Genomic DNA, 18,810 nt, shown 5'->3' with positions numbered 1-18,810 from the left:
TTTAAATGTTCACAGCAAAAACAGCCAAAAATAAGAGTCAGACAAGACATGGATATACAAGACATGGCTTTATTCATTTAAACAATCCAACAGTAAAGGTTATACAAAGTGTACCCTAAAGTGGGGGGTTGTTTTCAGGAGAACTAGTACATACAGTCAGTCCACAATACCGTTTTATTTTCATATATTATGTATCTTTTAAAGGGGTAGTGCGGCGCTAAGCAATTATTCACCAAATAACACACATTACAAAGTTATACAACTTTGTAATGTATGTTATGTTAGTGAATGGCCCCCTTCCCCGTCACCCCCGGAAGTGTAGTGCTCTATACTCACCTGATTCGTTTTGACCCCCGTCCGCTATCTTGAAACAATGATGCCATCTTTGGGCGGCTGGCGGAACCGCTTCGACCGTCCCTAGTGCCGCCCCCCCTTCGACCGTCCCTAGTGCCGCCCCCCCCCCCACCGCGTCAGCAGCTGCTCAGCCGCGATTGGCTGAGCACAGTTATGCTCAGCCAATTGCGGCTGAGCAGTTGATGACGCGGCAGAGGGCGGCCGGCACGAGGGACGGTCGGAGCAGTCCGACAGGCCGCCCAAAGATGGCCTTATTGTCACAAGATGGCGGACGGGGGTCGACTCAAGAGAGGTCAGTGCTGACGTCAGAGAAGATAGCTGATGATGTAGCTGTAAATTAACTCTTTGTTGTCCTGTTTTGGTGCCTCATCTCCCTCCACCCCTCCCCCTTTCCATAGAGAACAATGAAGACAGGGGGGAGAGCTTCAAACTGCTTTTTCATGATTAAAATGCATTTTTTGGCTAATAAACCCAATTACAAAGTTTCTAAAAATCGCCTGTACTATTGCTTTCTAAAAAAAAAAAAATATATATATATATATATATATATATATATATATATATATATATATATATATATATATATATATATATTATATTATAATAATAATAATTAAACAACAGTGACACTTTAAGCCTGTCTTCTGAAAATAAAGGATCAAGCATTACATTTATTGAGAAACAGGTTTGGCACAAGTTCTATCAAAAAAACAGGCCAATATAAGTAATTGCAGGTCAATGACCAGACATTGGTGCATTATTTTGGTCCATTCAATAGGTAAGGACATATACCTATTCTTTTCTGGGATGAGAAGGCACCTAATGCACCAAAGACAGGACTTAAAGGGGGTTGTTCACCCCAAAAAATTTCAAGTCAACTGTTGCCTGAAAGTGCCAGAAATTTGTAATTTACTTCAATTCAAAAATCTCCAGTACTTATCAGCTGCTGTATGTCCTGCAGGAAGTGGTGTATTCTTTTCAGTCTGACACAGCGCTCTCTGCTGCCACCTCTGTCCATGCCAGGAACTGTCCAGAGCAGCAGCAAATCCCCATAGAAAACATCTCCTGCTCTCCAGACTGGAAAGAATACACCACTTCCTTCAGGACATACAGCAGCTGATAAGTACTGGAAGACTGGAGATTATACAGGCACCAGTTGATTTAAAAAATATATATATTTGGTAAACAACCCCTTTAACCCTTTACTGCTGGATAGTTGAAATGATAGTGAGCTGGAATTGTAAACCCTCAGTCACTAACTGCATCTGTTGTCAAACTACAACCCCCAGCATGCCCTGCGGATTATTATGCTGGAGGCAGTAGTCCCCAAACTGCAGGAGTAGTGGATACCAATGACTGCCCCTCTAAGACGATGGAGGTCTCCACTACCTTTCTCTAAGAAGTCGGTAACTTTAAACAGAGAGGGCTGTCCGCTGACAGGCTCCGGGCCGGGAGAGGCGCTCAGGCCGGGCTTCCCTCTGCTCTTCTTCTTGCTCGCAGACATGCCGCAGTTATAATCAGGCGTGCTCACATGTAACTTCCCCGCAGCTCCAGTGACGCCGTAAAGCATGAAGTAGAAGCGTAAACATTGATTTAATCCGTACACGCATAATAAAATAATGCACCGCTATTATACACATTACGGCAATACGTCACTTTCTAGTTCCCTCATTGTTGATTGGATGGTTGTGGATGACGTTAGTGAACCCTGTGCCGCCATGTTGTATAATGGAATAAGTTGTTATTGTCCTAATCCTATGTTTATTATAGACTATAAGTCTTGTTCTTTCTCTTGTACTCAATGGGCGCTATATAACCTGTCTCCATTCATGTGTAAGAGAGCGCTGACTCACCGAGGCTCTAGATGTAACGGTAATTTTGCCAGTAACAAACATGGCGGCCGAGTTGACCAGTGGCATCTGATTGTATAACTTGTAGTTTATGTTGGGATGTTGTGGTTGGCAGCCGGGCGGCTTTGGGGTGCAGCACGTCGGTCCTCCAGGCTGTGGGGTCGGTGTCTCTCCTCAGGGCCTGGGTCGGACCCTTGGCCGGAGGGCACGGTAGACAGGTTTGGGGGAGTGAGTGTATGGCTGCAGCCCGGACACCAGAGGGACGTGGCAGCCTTCAGGAGCTGGTTACAGGGCAAGTGTCTTCTGTGTACTTACCAGCTAATCTCATACCCTGGTGGAGGAGGTCACCTAGCCCTGGCACAACTGTTATGGGGACTGTCACTGTTACCCATAGCAACCAGTGGGGGGTAACATTGTCCATAGCAACCAGTGGGGGGTAACATTGTCCATAGCAACCAGTGGGGGGTAACATTGTCCATAGCAACCAGTGGGGGGGTAACATTGTCCATAGCAACCAGTGGGGGGTAACATTGTCCATAGCAACCAGTGGGGGGTAACATTGTCCATAGCAACCAGTGGGGGGTAACATTGTCCAAAGCAACCAGTGGGGGGTAACATTGTCCATAGCAACCAGTGGGGGTAACATTGTCCATAGCAACCAGTGGGGGGTAACATTGTCCATAGCAACCAGTGGGGGGTAACATTGTCCATAGCAACCAGTGGGGGGTAACATTGTCCATAGCAACCAGTGGGGGGTAACATTGTCCATAGCAACCAGTGGGGGGTAACATTGTCCATAGCAACCAGTGGGGGGTAACATTGTCCATAGCAACCAGTGGGGGTAACATTGTCCATAGTAACCAGTGGGGGGGTAACATTGTCCATTGCAACCGATTACAGGACACCTTTTTATAGACAGCTCTTTCCTTCTGCTACCTGTGCATGATGGGAATTTGTATTGTCACCAGATGGGGAATGCCATTATGGCCCCATACACATATCTGTCCCTGTTACAGGTCCGTGTTGGGGTTGCACTGATCTCTACAGGGTCTGCAATTACGGACATGTGAATGAGGCCTAAACACTTTAAAGGAGAAGTCCGGCGGAAATTTTTATTAAAGTATTGTATTGCCTCCCAAAAGTTATACAAATTACCAATATACACTTATTACGGGAAATGCTTATAAAGTGCTTTTTTCCCTGCACTTACTACTGCATCAATGCGTCACTTCCTGGATAACATGGTGATGTCACTTCCTGGATAACATGATGATGTCATGACGCAACTCCCAGGGCTGTGGCTGCTGGAGAGGATGATGGCTGAGGGACACAGGGCACTGGAGGGACACTGAGCATCCCTCTGCCATCATCCTCTCCAGCAGCCAGAGCCCGCACAGCTCTGGGAGTCTGGTCGTGATCACTATGTTATCCAGGAAGTGACATCACTATGTTATCCAGGAAGTGACATCACCATGTTATCCAGGAAGTGACATCACTATGTTATCCAGGAAGTGAAGCCATGATGCAGTAGTAAGTGCAGGGAAATGTATATTGGGGATTTGTATAACTTTTGGGAGGCAATACAATACTTCAATAAAGATTTTCACCTGACTTCTCCTTTAACCCTTAGGCGACCCTGGATGTACCCGCATGTCCTGGGCCGCCTCCATGCGTTCAGAGCAGGACCGCGCTCTGAACCGCCGCAGCTCGTAGCCCGGACTGCGGCTATTAGCGGGCACGGTCTGATCGCCGTGCCCGCTAATACAGTAATCGGATGCAGCTGTCAAAGTTGACAGCTGCATCCGATTACTTAATGCAGCTGTTCCCTGGTGTCTAGTGGGGAGGATCGCTCTCCACGTTGTCCCGGAGGAGCGATCCACACATCTTACCCCGTCCGGGGTCAGCGCCGTAATGGCGCTGATCCGGGTTTGGCACTCGATTGCTTCCGGCTGCAGCAGGCGGAAGCAATCGATGTGCCTTTCTCATCGATCTATGCTGCATATCTATGCAGCATAGGTCTGTATGAGAGATCAGTGTACTTATACTAGAAGTCCCCCAGGGGGAATAACCCTAACCCCAGGGGGAATAACCCTAACCCCAGGGGGGCTTCTAGTATAAGTGAAAAAATAAAAGTGTTGTTATTAATAAAAAAGCCCCCTCCCCTAATAAAAGTTTGAATCACCCCCCTTTTCACATGTTATAAATAAAAATAAATAAATAAACATGTGTGGTATCGCCGCGTGCGTAATCACCCGAACTATTAATTAGAGGCAAATGGATGACAGCGTCCAGTAATAAAAACTTTTCTTTTTATTCCTCCGTAGACAAAATAGTAACGTTTCGACTCCAGTGGAGTCTGTATCTATTGGGCCGATTGGGATCCACGACCCGGGTAAAATCTGCGTCCAGGGGGCAGCCAGGTTCGGCCCCTGTAGCTTTTTGAGTGCTACTGAGGACTTTGCTTTTTCCAAACTATTAATTAATCACATTTTTGGTCCATCAAATTCCGAAAAATTGTAATAAAAAGCGATCAAAAAGTCGCATATGCGCAATCAAGGTACCGATCAAAAGAACACATTATGGCGCAAAAAAATGGCACCTCACTCAGCCCCATAGACCAAAGGATAAAAGCGCTATAAGCCTGGGAATGGAGTGATTTTAAGGAACATATATTTGTTATCAATGGATACAATGAAAGTTATACATGTTATATATCGTTGTAATCGTAACGACTTGAGGAACATGAATAACAAGTCAGTTTTACCCCAGGGCGAATGACGTAAAAACGAAAAAACCCAAATAAAAGAAATGTGTTGTTTTTTTTTTTTACAGTTTCACCACACTTTGAATTTTTTTTGTTTTTTTTTAGTGGCGCAAGAAATAAGTGCTCATGTGGGTCTCTAGGTGAAAAAAGGCAAGTGCTATGGCCTTTTAAGCACAAGGAGGGAAAAACGAAAACGCAAAAATTTAAATTAGCCCGGTCCTCTAAGGGTTAAAGGGGTAGTGCGGCGGTAAAGAATTATTCACAGACTAACACACATTACCAAGTTATACAACTTTGTAATGTATGTTATGTCTGTGAATGGCCCCCTTCCCCGTGTCCCACCACCCCCGCCCGTGTACCTAGAAGTGTGGTGCGCTATACATACCTGTCACGTGCCGACACCAGTCTCCGATCTTCAGCGAGTGAGTGACGTCTTCTTCGGGCGGACGGCGAACAGCTCCGACTGTCCCGAATGCCGGCCGCCCTCTGCAGCATCATCCGATGCTCAGCCGCGATGGGCTGAGCATAACTGTGCTCAGCCAATCGCGGCTGAGCACAGTTGTGACGCGGCGGAGGGGGGACGGGCGGCCCTCGACACGGATCAGGTAATGTATAATGCACCACACTTGGTGTGGGTGGTGGGACACGGGGAACGGGGAGATTCTCAGACATAACATACATTACAAAGTTGTATAACTTTGTAATGTGTGTTATTCTGCGAATAATTTCTGAGCGCCGCACTACCCCTTTAATTTCTTGTGAGTAGGTAGGAAAGGTAACATACTGTGTTGTGTATGTAGAGAAGCTGACTCCATCACCATCTCATAGAGCCATGGTCTCCTTATTCATTGCTTATGAACTGAATGTTATGTATCAGACTTCTCCCCATTTTCTTTACATCTGATATTAGAAAATCGTTGTCGAAAATATCCACTTTATTTGTATATCCAATAAGCTGAACTGATTAAACTAACCAGATTCTGTGTTTCCAATGTAGATTCTATTAAAAGCTGGAGAGAAGAAGGGAGGGTTGCAGTGTGGCTGCACGTTCCCATCATGCTGAGTGGACTGATAACCTCTGCCGCCCAGGAAGGATTTACATTTCACCATGCTGAAAATGACACCTCCACATTGACTCTCTGGTTAAAGGACGGTCCCAGCAAGCTGCCTGGATATGCCACACATCAAGTCGGGGTTGCAGGTTAGTTAAAGATTATGGCACCTTTGACAAGAAAAATACATTTTTACATATTATAGCGGTTGGTTTTCTTTAATTTATTTAAGATGCCATTTTCAATCTGTGCCTTGTTTCCAGTCTTATCCTGTGTGGTCGTGTCCCTCCTAGTATGTTTTAGAATGTACAGTACTTAGTAGAGCGCCACCCACATCATGTAGAAAAACAGGGATATTTGTCAAAGACAAATCTCTACTCATGTACAGTAAGCAGAGATGTTCTACACGTTGCTACTTACTGTCTGTCTCTCATTTTTAAAGAAAAGTGGGATTCCTGGGCATCACCTCTTACACCCGCTGCACCAGCTGCTTTGTGCCCAGCCCTGCAAATCTCTGTGGCCACAAGGAGATAGAGTGATGATGCACAGTAAACGTTCACAGCTACTGAGCGGGGAGGCTCACGATTCGCTGCTTAGTACATAGGACGCCACAGAAGCTATTTTCCTTAAAGGGGTAGTGCGGTGCTACACATTTATTCACTAAATAACACACATTACAAAGTTATACAACTTTGTAATGTGTGTTATTTAAGTGAATGGCCCTTTTCCCCGTGTTCCCCCCACCCACGGAAGTGTGGTGCATTATACTCACCGAATTACCGTCGACCCTGGCCGCCATCTTGGGACAATGACGTAATCTTCAGGAGGCCGGCCGGACCGCTCCAGCACTCCCTCATGCTGCCCCCCCCTACAGCGTGTCATAACCTGCTCAGCCGTAATGTGTGTTATTTAGTGAATAAATTATTAAAGGGGTAGTGCGGCGGTAAAGAAATATTCACAAAATAACACACATTACAAAGTTATACAACTTTGTAATGTATGTTATGTCTGTAAATGGCCCCCTTCGCCGTGTCCCCCCACCCCCACCCGTGTACCCGGAAGTGTGGTGCGCTATACATACCTGTCACGTGCCGACCCCCGTCTCCGATCTTCAGTCAGTGACGTCTTCTTCGGACGGACGGCGAACAGCTCCGACTATCCCGAATGCCGGCTGCCCTCTGCAGTGTCATCCGATGCTCAGCCGCGATTGGCTGAGCATAACTGTGCTCAGCCAATCGTGGCTGAGCGGCTGATGACGGGACACGGGGAAGGGGGCCATTCACAGACATAACATACATTACAAAGTTGTGTAACTTTGTAATGTGTGTTATTCTGTGTATAATTCCTTACCCCCGCACTACCCCTTTAACACCGCACTACCCCTTTAAATCACTGCAAATGCCAAAGGCACTTGCTCTAAGGGCTTGTGCACATGGCAAAATTAAGAGCATAAATCAGTGAATCCGCCACAGAATTTGTGTCTAGAATATGCTTTTTTTTCACATTTACTTTGAGATAGAGATTATATATAATATATATAAAATGATCTGCAGCGGTTCAATGCAGAATAGCAGGAACTTGAGTTTCATTGCTGAAATATTTTTTGAAGGAGGCAGAACTTTTAGGGTATAAACCCACACACCGTATACGCAGCAGATATGCAACAAATACGCAGCAGATTTGTTGGTACAGATTTGATGCTGTGTTCAGTTATTTAGATCTAATCTGCTGCGAGTTTTCTGCGAGTTTGCTGCGTATCGCAGCAGTAAATACACTGCATATACGGTGTGTGGGTTTATACCCTTAAGCACAGTATTGTGCTTACAGTCATAGCCAAATCTAATTAAAGTATTTGGGAAAAAGATTTCCATGTGGAAGTGCGCTTATTTGAATATGTAAACAGATTCTACACATTAAGGCTGGGTTCACACTACGTATATTTCAGTCAGTATTGTGGTCCTCATATTGCAACCAAAACCAGGAGTGGATTAAAAACACAGAAAGGATCTGTTCACACAATGTTGAAATTGAGTGGATGGCCGCCATATAACAGTAAATAACGGCCATTATTTCAATATAACAGCCGTTGTTCTAAAATAACAGCAAATATTTGCCATTAAATGGCGGCCATCCACTCAATTTCAACATTGTGCGACCAGATCCTTTCTGTGTTTTCAATCCACTCCTGGTTTTGGTTGCAATATGAGGACCACAATACTGACTGAAATATACGTAGTGTGAACCCAGCCTCAAGGGGTTATCCAGGTTTATAAAAACATGGCTGCTTTCTTCCAGAAACAGCACCACTCCTGTCCTACCACACACAACAGGAGTGACGCTGTCAATCAAAAAATCAGATACGTTGTTTTCATCTTACAACAACCAGTTATAGCCCATCCTGAGAAATAAAATCTGAGTTGTTATTGGCTGCAATCTGTCCGGGACAAAATATGTCTGATTTGTATCTATGGATCCAAGTGTGTGTGAGCATACACCACATACAGTTTCATGTTTTGCCCAACAGAGGGCAGCACTATACACTATAATGGACTACACTATAATGGACATGTTCTTACATGTTCTGAATTAAATTTTGTTCTCAGCGAGAGTAGTTTTTCCTCATGAATTTTCTGTAAAACCTGGAGCCTTATAAGTCAAAAATAGGCCATTGTACTAAACTAGGTTCTCATACGGGATGCATATGATCCCTAAAATAAAAAAATGCCTCCTTGCTCCCCCTCCACCTCTGTCCCTGCTTGATCGTCATTCAGCTGGGAGCTGAGCCTTGACTGTCCATCAAGTAGGGATAGGGACCTTACAGTCCTCAGCAGATCAGGACCTTGGGAAAGCCTCTTTGGCATTTTGCCCTGGAAAATTAAATGTTTTTAATGTTCTTGAAGCACAGAGGCTACAGTTTGTGTCTTTGACCTCACAGCCATCCAGTGTCAGTAATTCGGAACTTGATTTGCAATGGACAGATGCACTTTAAATCACGTTTTTATATTTAACATATTTTTAAGAATTTATTCTGAAGAATTTTTCATTTTACTGTTTAGAAAATAATTCTGAAATTGTGCAGTTTCCCTACTTACCACTAAGTCTAAATATAAGATAAGACTTCCTGTTTTGTCTGCAATGATAAAGAGGGAAGACTGTTGGAAAGTGATCTATGCAGTCAAAGGTGACACCAGTAGAGAGAACAGTAGATGAAGCAATAGTTCATTCTCCCTCTTCCTGTGAAATGACCTCTTCAAAGGTCACAGGCTGTTTCCCTGTTTTCCGGGTGGGACTAGGGCTGCCTCCACCTGCCCCACAGAACGGGAAGACAGTGGGATTCAAATGCCGATGGTTCAGGTTCGTACAAACCCAAACCTCGACCCGGTTCGCAAATCTCTAGCTCTGATCATTAAAAAAAATCTGGGTGATACATTCCCTTTAAGAAGCTTATCTAGACGCCTGACTTGGCTAAATTGCTTGGTGAAAAGAATGCTGCCCATCTGGGAACGTGAATACAGCCTGTGTGTTTTGTCTATTGCCTTCAGTACACAAGAGACCATAATGGAATTGATAATCTTTTCCAGGTGCTGTTTTGGATGAAGTCTCTGGAAAAGTATTGGTTGTACAAGACAGAAATAAGGTACGTGAAGTCAATATAGAAAGGGGTGCTCTGATGCTATATATATATATATATATATATATATATATATATATATATATATATATATTTCTTATTCGTGACATACAGCTGACGATACAATGTTGCCTAATTTCAGCAGAATTGGCCACCAACTATTGCGTATGACAGTTGTTCTTTTATTCAATTCTGTTTCTATTTTCTGACCTGTAAATTTTTTTTTATTTCACTTTTTGTACAGTGTTTTGGAGGCTGCCATATTGCCTGGGCTGTTGTAACCGGTTGCTTTTGATAATAGTCTGAGAAGGCCATAACCACACAGATTTATAGAAAAATAAGAGATTTATTACAGAAAACAATACTTAGCTGCAGTTACAGATGGTACAGATGCATAGATGTTCCTTCCACAATGAAATGGGGAGCCCCATTGTATATTATGAACTAATATACGCCCATTTCGCCCGATGACAGGGTGCTGGGCACCTTCCATCCATGGTCCCAGCTGAGGCTGACTAGAAGCTACATACCCCCGATCTTTATAGTAAGTTTGGGTGGGGGGTGATGTGCTTCCAGAAATGTCTATGTAGACCACTGATGACCATGAATGGAAGTTTCCCAGGCGCTGTACATGTTTATCAAGCACAATGTGGTTGTTCAATTTCAGCTACATGCATTTGGGCAATAACAACAACTGTGTCCTCCAATGTTGACACTACTGGGGAGGTTTATGGCCGAACAGTTGACATAACAATACATCTACCTATTCCCATGCACATAGCTAAATACAAACCAATCCCACTTACACAGCCAGCTAAAATAGATAGATAGATAGATAGATAGATAGATAGATAGATAGATAGATAGATAGATAGATAGATAGATAGATACAAATAAGACATGAAAACACTACATTCCTTCCTATCACATGAATAAGACACTTTAACAATCTGAAATAAACCCATCCGGTTACACTCCACCCCTTGTCTTATTGATGTGATTTAAGGAAGTTACAAAACATTATTTGTGATGTCATAGATTTGGTATCATCCTCATTTGAACATGTAATTATTCACATACTATTCTCTTCATTTTATACTTCACCTCCTGTTTCTAAACCTTTGTGTAATACGCTAAGCTTGAGACCATGACAAGTACATATCAGTAATGACACTTCCCACCCCTTGGTCCATAAATGACATGAGGTTGCTGTAGGACAATATTTCACTATTTCTTATTTGTCTATCACAGAAATTACCTCATCACTGACTGGGCTAAAAACCAAAACTGGAAAAGACTGGTGTGCTGGATTATCAGTCATAGCAATGAAAAAATGTCTCTTTAGTTGTTAAAAGTCTCTTTTGTTACAGTCTTTGCAAGTTGATTGGTCTGTCTCAGTCCTTCCCCCTCCTCTCTCTCAGGTCAGGGGGGTTGCAGATATGGCTGGAGGTGCAGACTCTAGAGCCCATTTCTGTGGCAGTGCTGTGCCGGGTGAGGGTCATCTTTCTCCATCATCTTGGCACCTTGGCAGACAGTCATCTCAGGTTGTCGCCTCTTCAGGCTCATCTGCACCTCCTCTGAAGATGGAGTTAGAGACAGACCATAGCAGATAACAAACATTCAAGCTGTATGGGGTGGACTCAGCAACTCCGTCTCAGTCACACAAGAGCAGAATATCATGACTTGCAGCGTCCTTGATGGCTCTTGTATCTCTTAATAGTGTTTGTTCTTCACCACCCCTTCATTACATGAATGAAACAAAAGTAACAAATGTCACACTCTAATTTTGTCAATCCAACACCTTCTTGTAGTAACATTGCCCAGTCAGCACCTGAGGATTTCTGTTATAGAACAAACAAGATAAACACATATTGTCCTCCTATATGTCTCTAGTCATTCTACCCTTATTGCTAAATACTATAAGGCTCATATTTCAGGTATCTCATTAATATCATGTACATATTTCTATTCTAGTAAGAGGGAGTATAAAACATGTCAACTTTCCTTTACCATCTGTAAAATTTGATTCAATTTAGTACATCACATTTTAGATCGTATCATGTATAAATTTTCACAATGCAGGCAGGTTACTTTTACATTTTATCTGTCATATAACCCCAACATACAACTCATAGAACTCTACATCAGTCTGAGCCATCCATACATACAGGTAATACAACTATACATACAGCTCATAGAATGATCTAAATAGATCACTCTATTGCTTTCAGCTGTGTTCAAAATCGCTGCGCAAACATTTAGATACATATAACATATGGCACTACAGACAAACAATAGACATACATGGGCCCATTCACAACAGTCTCACAGGAAGCGCAAAAGTCACTTCCAAAAAAAACAAAAGAGTTATTATCAACTCTAACTGGAGCTCCAAACAAAAACCAAAAACATAAATGCGCATTTTTATTCAGTCTGGTGTCTCACTGAACTACAATCCCCAGTATACCCAAAAAACACATGTGGGTAGTACTACAAAAAAAGAACATTAAGTTTTACTCTGGCCAGGACTCAACAGGTGATATCAAACCTGGCTTCTCTGCTTGGATGGCCACTTACTCCTGCAAACAAACAAATCTTTAGTTGTATTTAGGGGAAGAAATACATTAGCAGGAGGTGTCTCTTTACTTCTGTTCTTCTCTCAACAGCTGCAGAATACAAAACAATAAGGAAAACACAACATGGACACAATACAAAAGTACTGACATTTGGCCAATTTGTTACCACGTGGATTTAAATTAATGTTAAAGGATATCCATTACATCCCAGGTTATACACATACTATATACAGCAATACTCCAAGAACCTGCAGATAAAACACAGACATATTAGTTATATCATAGATTAAATAATCCCATGAAGTCATCATGTTCCATCAGACTAACCTCTATCTGACTGGTCCACATACAGAAAATACAAACACTAAAACAATGGACAGAGGACAACACTTTGTACAGAGATTAAGTCTATAAATCTCACCACCAGATAGCCATCAACTTTCCTTCAAATGACAGGGTCCCCAACTGATATCTTTCTAGCCAATATATTCATGATCTTCATTAGTTTCAAATGTGAATATCTAGTAATATCTACACTTAAAACTCCACCAACTCCATGCTACTACCATAATCTATGAATCAGCTTCAGGGGCTGAACACAGACTGTTACCTGACAAGCTGCTGCTCACTCTGCTCTCCTAAATACAGAGAGAGAAAACTTTTCTGCAGTGCAAATACACATGCAACATCATATACGGACCATTACAACACAAATATACAAGCCTTCATTTGGCTGGAAGTTACACTTTTCACTATCACACTGTTACCTTCTACACATTCGTCGTTCCAATACCGGTAATACAATAACATCCATTCTTACCTGCCAATAACACTCAACTTCTACTCATCCTCTTTGCAAACACATTACTACAGGTTTCACATCTCTCAAACTCTTAACATGAGTTACTTCAAACCTATAAACCAACACACTGCAACCGCTCATTGGCCAAAACCTGGTGAGGAGCCTGCTCCCACCCTACAATCTCCACATCCATGAAGCCCACTTGCTTTGCTTCTTTTTCTTGTATGTCTCTCTCAATTCGCGCCAGCAGACAGATCCATCCCACATCTGCTGCGGTCTTCTGCCATTCAAGAGACATAACAAGGCACCACCAGCCGACTGGGGTCTGTCAGCTGAAATGGTGTCACCATCTCGAGTGCTGGGTGCCCAGGGTCGCGAACTATACACCCACCAGGGGACTGGACTCGCTTTGTCATCTACCCCACAACTACATATCTCAGCTAACACATACATTATATTTCTATTATATAGTTATAGCAATTCCTGGACTATTATCCCACTTCTGACACCATTATGTAACCGGTTGCTTTTGATAATAGTCTGAGAAGGCCATAACCACACAGATTTATAGAAAAATAAGAGATTTATTACAGAAAACAATACTTAGCTGCAGTTACAGATGGTACAGATGCATAGATGTTCCTTCCACAATGAAATGGGGAGCCCCATTGTATATTATGAACTAATATACGCCCATTTCGCCCGATGACAGGGTGCTGGGCACCTTCCATCCATGGTCCCAGCTGAGGCTGACTAGAAGCTACATACCCCCGATCTTTATAGTAAGTTTGGGTGGGGGGTGATGTGCTTCCAGAAATGTCTATGTAGACCACTGATGACCATGAATGGAAGTTTCCCAGGCGCTGTACATGTTTATCAAGCACAATGTGGTTGTTCAATTTCAGCTACATGCATTTGGGCAATAACAACAACTGTGTCCTCCAATGTTGACACTACTGGGGAGGTTTATGGCCGAACAGTTGACATAACAATACATCTACCTATTCCCATGCACATAGCTAAATACAAACCAATCCCACTTACACAGCCAGCTAAAATAGATAGATAGATAGATAGATAGATACAAATAAGACATGAAAACACTACATTCCTTCCTATCACATGAATAAGACACTTTAACAATCTGAAATAAACCCATCCGGTTACAGCTGTTTTTAACAGCATTTAGTAACATGCTTTACAGCAAGCCTCATGGACATAGACACAATAGACAGACTCTCTTCCCCTTTGGATGAATGTGAAACATTACTGGGAACGCTCTGTGACCTGTGAAGAGGTCATTCCACAGGGAGCTGCTATTGTCTCCTCTATCTACTGGTGTCACATGACGGTGTAAGGGTATGTTCACACTGAGTAAATCAGGCGGAATTCTGCCTGTCTCAGTGTCCCATAGTCTGTATATGAGATAGCGCGCGCTACTCTGCTGCCGACGCTTTCCGCTCAGAGAAGTGACATGCCACTTCTCTGGGCGGAGAGCGGCAGCAGCGGAGGATCGGGCACTCTCCTATAGAGAAACAGTGTCAAACTGAGACAGGTGGAATTCCGCCTGATTTACTCAGTGTGAACATACTCTAATGCTGTACAGATCACTTTACAGCAGCCTCCTCTTATCACCACAGACACCACAGGAGGTCTCAGCTAAGTTTTAGCCCCAGTGGTGAGAATGAAAACTGCAAGATCTCAGGATTATTTTAGAATATAGATAGAAAAATGGAAAATTTGAAAAAAATGTCACCGAAAATTAACCCTTAGGCGACCCTGGATGTACATGTACGTCTAGGGCTGCCTCCATGTGTTCAGAGCGGGGCCGCACGGCCGCTGCGCTCTGAACCGCCCGGGACCGCAGCTATTAGCGGGCACGGTCCGATCGCCGTGCCCGCTAATTAGGTAATCGGATGCAGCTGTCAAAGTTGACAGCTGCATCCGATTACTTGAATGCAGCCATCCCTGGTGTCTAGTGGGGTGGATTGCTCCTTCGGGACATTGTCCCGGAGGAGCAATCCACACATCCTGCTGCCTCCGAGCTCAGCGCCGTTATGGCGATGATCCCGGCTCGGCACTCGATTGCTTCCGGCTCTCAATGAGAGATCAGTGTACTTATACTAGAAGTCCCCAGGGGGAATAACCCTAACCCCAGGGGGAATAACCCTAACCCCTGGGGGGCTTCTATAATAAGTGTAAAAGTTAAAAAAAAAAGTGTTAATAATAAAAAGCCCCCTCCCCTAATAAAAGTGTGAATCACCCCCCTTTTCCCATGTTATAAATAAAAATAAATAAATAAACATGTTTGGTATCGCCGCGTGCATAATCGCCCGAACTATTAATTCATCACTTTCCCGATCTTGCACGGTAAATGGCATAAGCGCAGAAAAATCCCAAAGTGCAAAATTGCGCATCAAATGCAGAAAAATTGTAGTAAAAAGCGATCAAAAAGTCGCATATGCGCAATCAAGGTACTGATAGAAAGAACACATCATGGTGCAAAAAATGACACCTCACACAGCCCCATAGACCAAAGGATAAAAGCGTTATAAGCCTGGGAATGGAGCTATTTTAAAGGGGTTGTCCAGCGATAAAAAATTATTCACAGAATAACACACATTACAAAGTTATACAACTTTGTAATGTATGTTATGTCTGTGAATGGCCCCCTTCCCCGTGTTTCCCCCCACCCACGCTAGACCCGGAAGTGTGGTGCATTATACTCACCGCATCTCGTGTCGTCCACAGTCTCCGATCGTCAGCAGTGACGTCTTCTTCGGGAGGCCAGCGGATCTTCCCGAGTGCCGGCCGCCCTCTGCAGCGTCAGCCGAAGCTCAGCCGCGATTGGCTGAGCATAACTGTGCTCAGCCAATCGCGGCTGAGCGGCTGATGACGCGGCCACGTCATCAGCCGCTCAGCCGCGATTGGCTGAGCACAGTTATACTCAGCCAATCGCGGCTGAGCTTCGGATGACGCTGCAGATTGCGGCCGGCACTCGGGAAGATCCGCTGGCCTCCCGAAGAAGACGTCACTGCTGAGGATCGGAGACCGTGGTCGGCACGTGACAGGTAATGTATAGCGCACCACACTTCCGGGTACACGGGTGGGGGTGGTGGGACACGGGGAAGGGGGCCATTCACAGACATAACATACATTACAAAGTTGTATAACTTTGTAATGTGTGTTATTCTGTGAATAATTTTTTATCGCCGGACAACCCCTTTAAGGAACATATATTTGTTAACAATGGTTTGAATTTTTTACAGGCCATCAGATACAATAAAAGTTATACATGTTACATATCGTTGTAATCGTAACATATATAACAAGTCTGTTTTACCCCAGTCAGTCAGTTTCACCACACATTGAATTTTTTTCTGGTTTCGCAGTATACTTTATGAAAAAATTCAGCCTGTCATTGCAAAGTACAATTAGTGACGCAAAAAATAAGGGCTCATGTGGGTTTCTAGGCGAAAAAATGCAAGTGCTATGGCCTTTTAAGCACAAGGAGGGAAAAACGAAAACGCAAAAATTGAAATTGGCCCGGTCCTCTAAGGGTTAAAAGAAAAAACGTGTGTAACATAAAAACATTGTATAAACAGTAAGTCATTTTCTGATGATACACTCCCTTTAAGAAACTTGTGAGACAACCCTTTAAATTTCAATGTTAAATTTTAATATACTGGACTATCAAAGGTTTTATATTTTTAATTTGCCAAAGAGAGAGAGAACTGCACCTCCCTTGTATACAGAGATACATTCAGCCATTACAGACACTTTGGAGAGGGTGGTGCATGCTCATCCAGCTCTTTGACTGATAAACAGTCACATATAAGCCTGTATTGTATCTAAGGTGCCTGAAAATGAACATTGTTAGGAGAAAAAACTTTTTTTTACCATCTATTGTCATTTTAAGCTTGCTACCCGTCCCTCCCATTGGTTTATTAGCCAATAAAAAGGGCTTATTCCGCAATGGTTGTTCTTCATTCAAGGCAAAGCCACAGACACTTCATAACAGATGGTTTATAGCTGAAAGCCAACTAACTTGTCCTCCCTTGTGTTTAGCAGATGTTTCTTAAAAGTTGGGCTTGTGGTCACAATCTTTACCTTGTAATAAAGTTGTCCAGGATAAGAAAAACATGGCTGCTTCCTTCCACAAACTGTGCCACACTTATCCATAGGTTGTGTTTGGTATGTGAACTAAATGAGTCCTAATACCAGTACCATAAAGACAGTAAACAGGTGTGGTGCTGGTTTTGGAAAAATGTTTTTCTAATCTTGAGCCCCTTTCAGATGATAGTGTCTAAACCAACCCACTGTGGTCTTTGCAGCCACTTTTATTCATCATATATGGACACTATTGCAGATTATTACAACAAAGAGTCAAATGATAAAGGGACCTAGACAACACGAGTATGTCTATAAAATTATCTGGTTATAATTGGGTTGAACTACCTCTATTAAAGAAGCACTTTGTATGTATATTTTGTTTTTATTCATTTAACACACTTACCCACTTTATAGCATGGGCGTTCTCTGACTCCACAGAGGGCCATATGTCTTCTGCTGGTTCTTCCCATCTCCTTGCTTCTGACAAGTCTCCACTACTCAGAAAAGCCTCATTTTGCCATTTAAAAAACACTGATCAATATCAAGTGTTCTTTTCTACCACGCCCAATAAAAATATAAGAATGGACATGTCAATTCTTTGAGCTGAGAGCGGAGGCGCCCAAGTGTTCAGGCACATAAAAGCCCCGACCCTCATACAGCGTTAAAATCCACACAAAAACTTAACGTCCTGTTCTTAACACATGGTTTTCCATGGCTGAGCAGATCCACTTCAGGCTGGGGCTTGCATTAGGAGACCGGACAGTGGAGCTCTTCATAGCTGTAATACCTCTTTCCCTGGACAGAGAGAGCTGCTATACTTTGCCCACATACGCCCTGCTCATTCCTCCCTAAAGTCTCTGTCTGCCCTTGTGTTTCCCATCCTCTTCATTCCTACTGTACTTTGCCTGCACTCACACTCAGCTATACACACTGCCGCTATAATGTGCCTGCACTTACATTCAGCCACTCACACTGCTGTATATAAAGTTTCTGTCACTGTCCTCCTGCACAGCTCTGTGATTCTCACTTCCTGATTGGTCCATGCTGAACACATCCCTTCCCCATTGCTGTCATGTGACCACACAGATCTCTGGCAGCAGCCCTGCTTCTCTATTCTAGCCTGTTGTACTATGCTCCTGCATTATGGGGATCTGCATCTCTAACCTGCTGCTGTGTTATCAGGGTTATGCTGTTACTCTACATTATACTCCACATGCTGATTGCTATACTGTACAGTAAATTATAATGTGACATATCCAGCTTTCTTAATGTGTGTTTCATTTGTTTTACATGTTGTTCAGAATTTTAAAAAAAAAAAATCATTATTTTTGGAGTGTGGAACCAATTCTCTGCATTTCAATGATTTCTAATGGGAAATTTTGCTTTGGTTTAAGAGTGATTTGGATTACAAGCAAAGTCCCAGAACGGATTATGCTCGTAATCCAAGGCACCACTGTGATACTATGGAAAATTTTCCAGTAAAACTTATTAGTAAATTTATCCATGTAAATCTTTTCTCATTCTTGGCTATTCAGTCATGTGGGCGGCCCTGCTCAGTGATTGACAGCTCTGTTTGGACATTTAAACACACATAGCTTTCAATCACAGATAAGGACCTCCCAATTGACTACTTAGCCTAGAATGAGCTGAGATACACATAAATAAATG

At 43.1% G+C, this 18,810-nt stretch overlaps 2 protein-coding genes across 9 annotated transcripts in view; one reads left to right on the top strand and one right to left on the bottom strand.

Annotated features, from left to right (window-relative positions):
- The window catches only part of AFG2A (AFG2 AAA ATPase homolog A), a 232,919-nt gene extending 230,416 nt beyond the window's left edge, over positions 1 to 2,503 (bottom strand). For 2 of the 3 annotated variants that reach the window (XR_011364004.1, XM_069978569.1), the window contains exon 1: positions 1,744 to 1,908. Coding sequence is in view for 1 of the 3 variants with exons in the window: in XM_069978569.1 (XP_069834670.1) it covers positions 1,744 to 1,858 (115 nt within the window). In the remaining 2 variants the exon portion in view is untranslated. Of the gene's footprint in view, positions 1 to 1,743; positions 1,909 to 2,207 lie in introns of those variants that run through there. The other variant, XM_069978570.1, reaches the window with a different exon arrangement.
- The window catches only part of NUDT6 (nudix hydrolase 6), a 55,832-nt gene that overhangs the window by 27,306 nt on the left and 9,716 nt on the right, over positions 1 to 18,810 (top strand). For 2 of the 6 annotated variants that reach the window (XM_069978573.1, XM_069978571.1), the window contains exons 1-3: positions 2,257 to 2,496; positions 5,966 to 6,169; positions 9,602 to 9,657. In XM_069978573.1, the coding sequence (XP_069834674.1) occupies positions 2,304 to 2,496; positions 5,966 to 6,169; positions 9,602 to 9,657 (453 nt within the window). In that variant the 5' untranslated portion in view covers positions 2,257 to 2,303. Of the gene's footprint in view, positions 1 to 1,906; positions 1,936 to 2,149; positions 2,227 to 2,256; positions 2,497 to 5,553; positions 5,574 to 5,965; positions 6,170 to 9,601; positions 9,658 to 18,810 lie in introns of those variants that run through there. The other 4 variants (XM_069978576.1, XM_069978574.1, XM_069978575.1 and 1 more) reach the window with 4 other exon arrangements.

The sequence above is a fragment of the Dendropsophus ebraccatus genome, chromosome 7 (genome assembly GCF_027789765.1).
Source record: "Dendropsophus ebraccatus isolate aDenEbr1 chromosome 7, aDenEbr1.pat, whole genome shotgun sequence".
NCBI classification, from domain to species: domain Eukaryota; kingdom Metazoa; phylum Chordata; class Amphibia; order Anura; family Hylidae; genus Dendropsophus; species Dendropsophus ebraccatus.
This window is presented reverse-complemented; position numbering and strand designations above follow the sequence as displayed.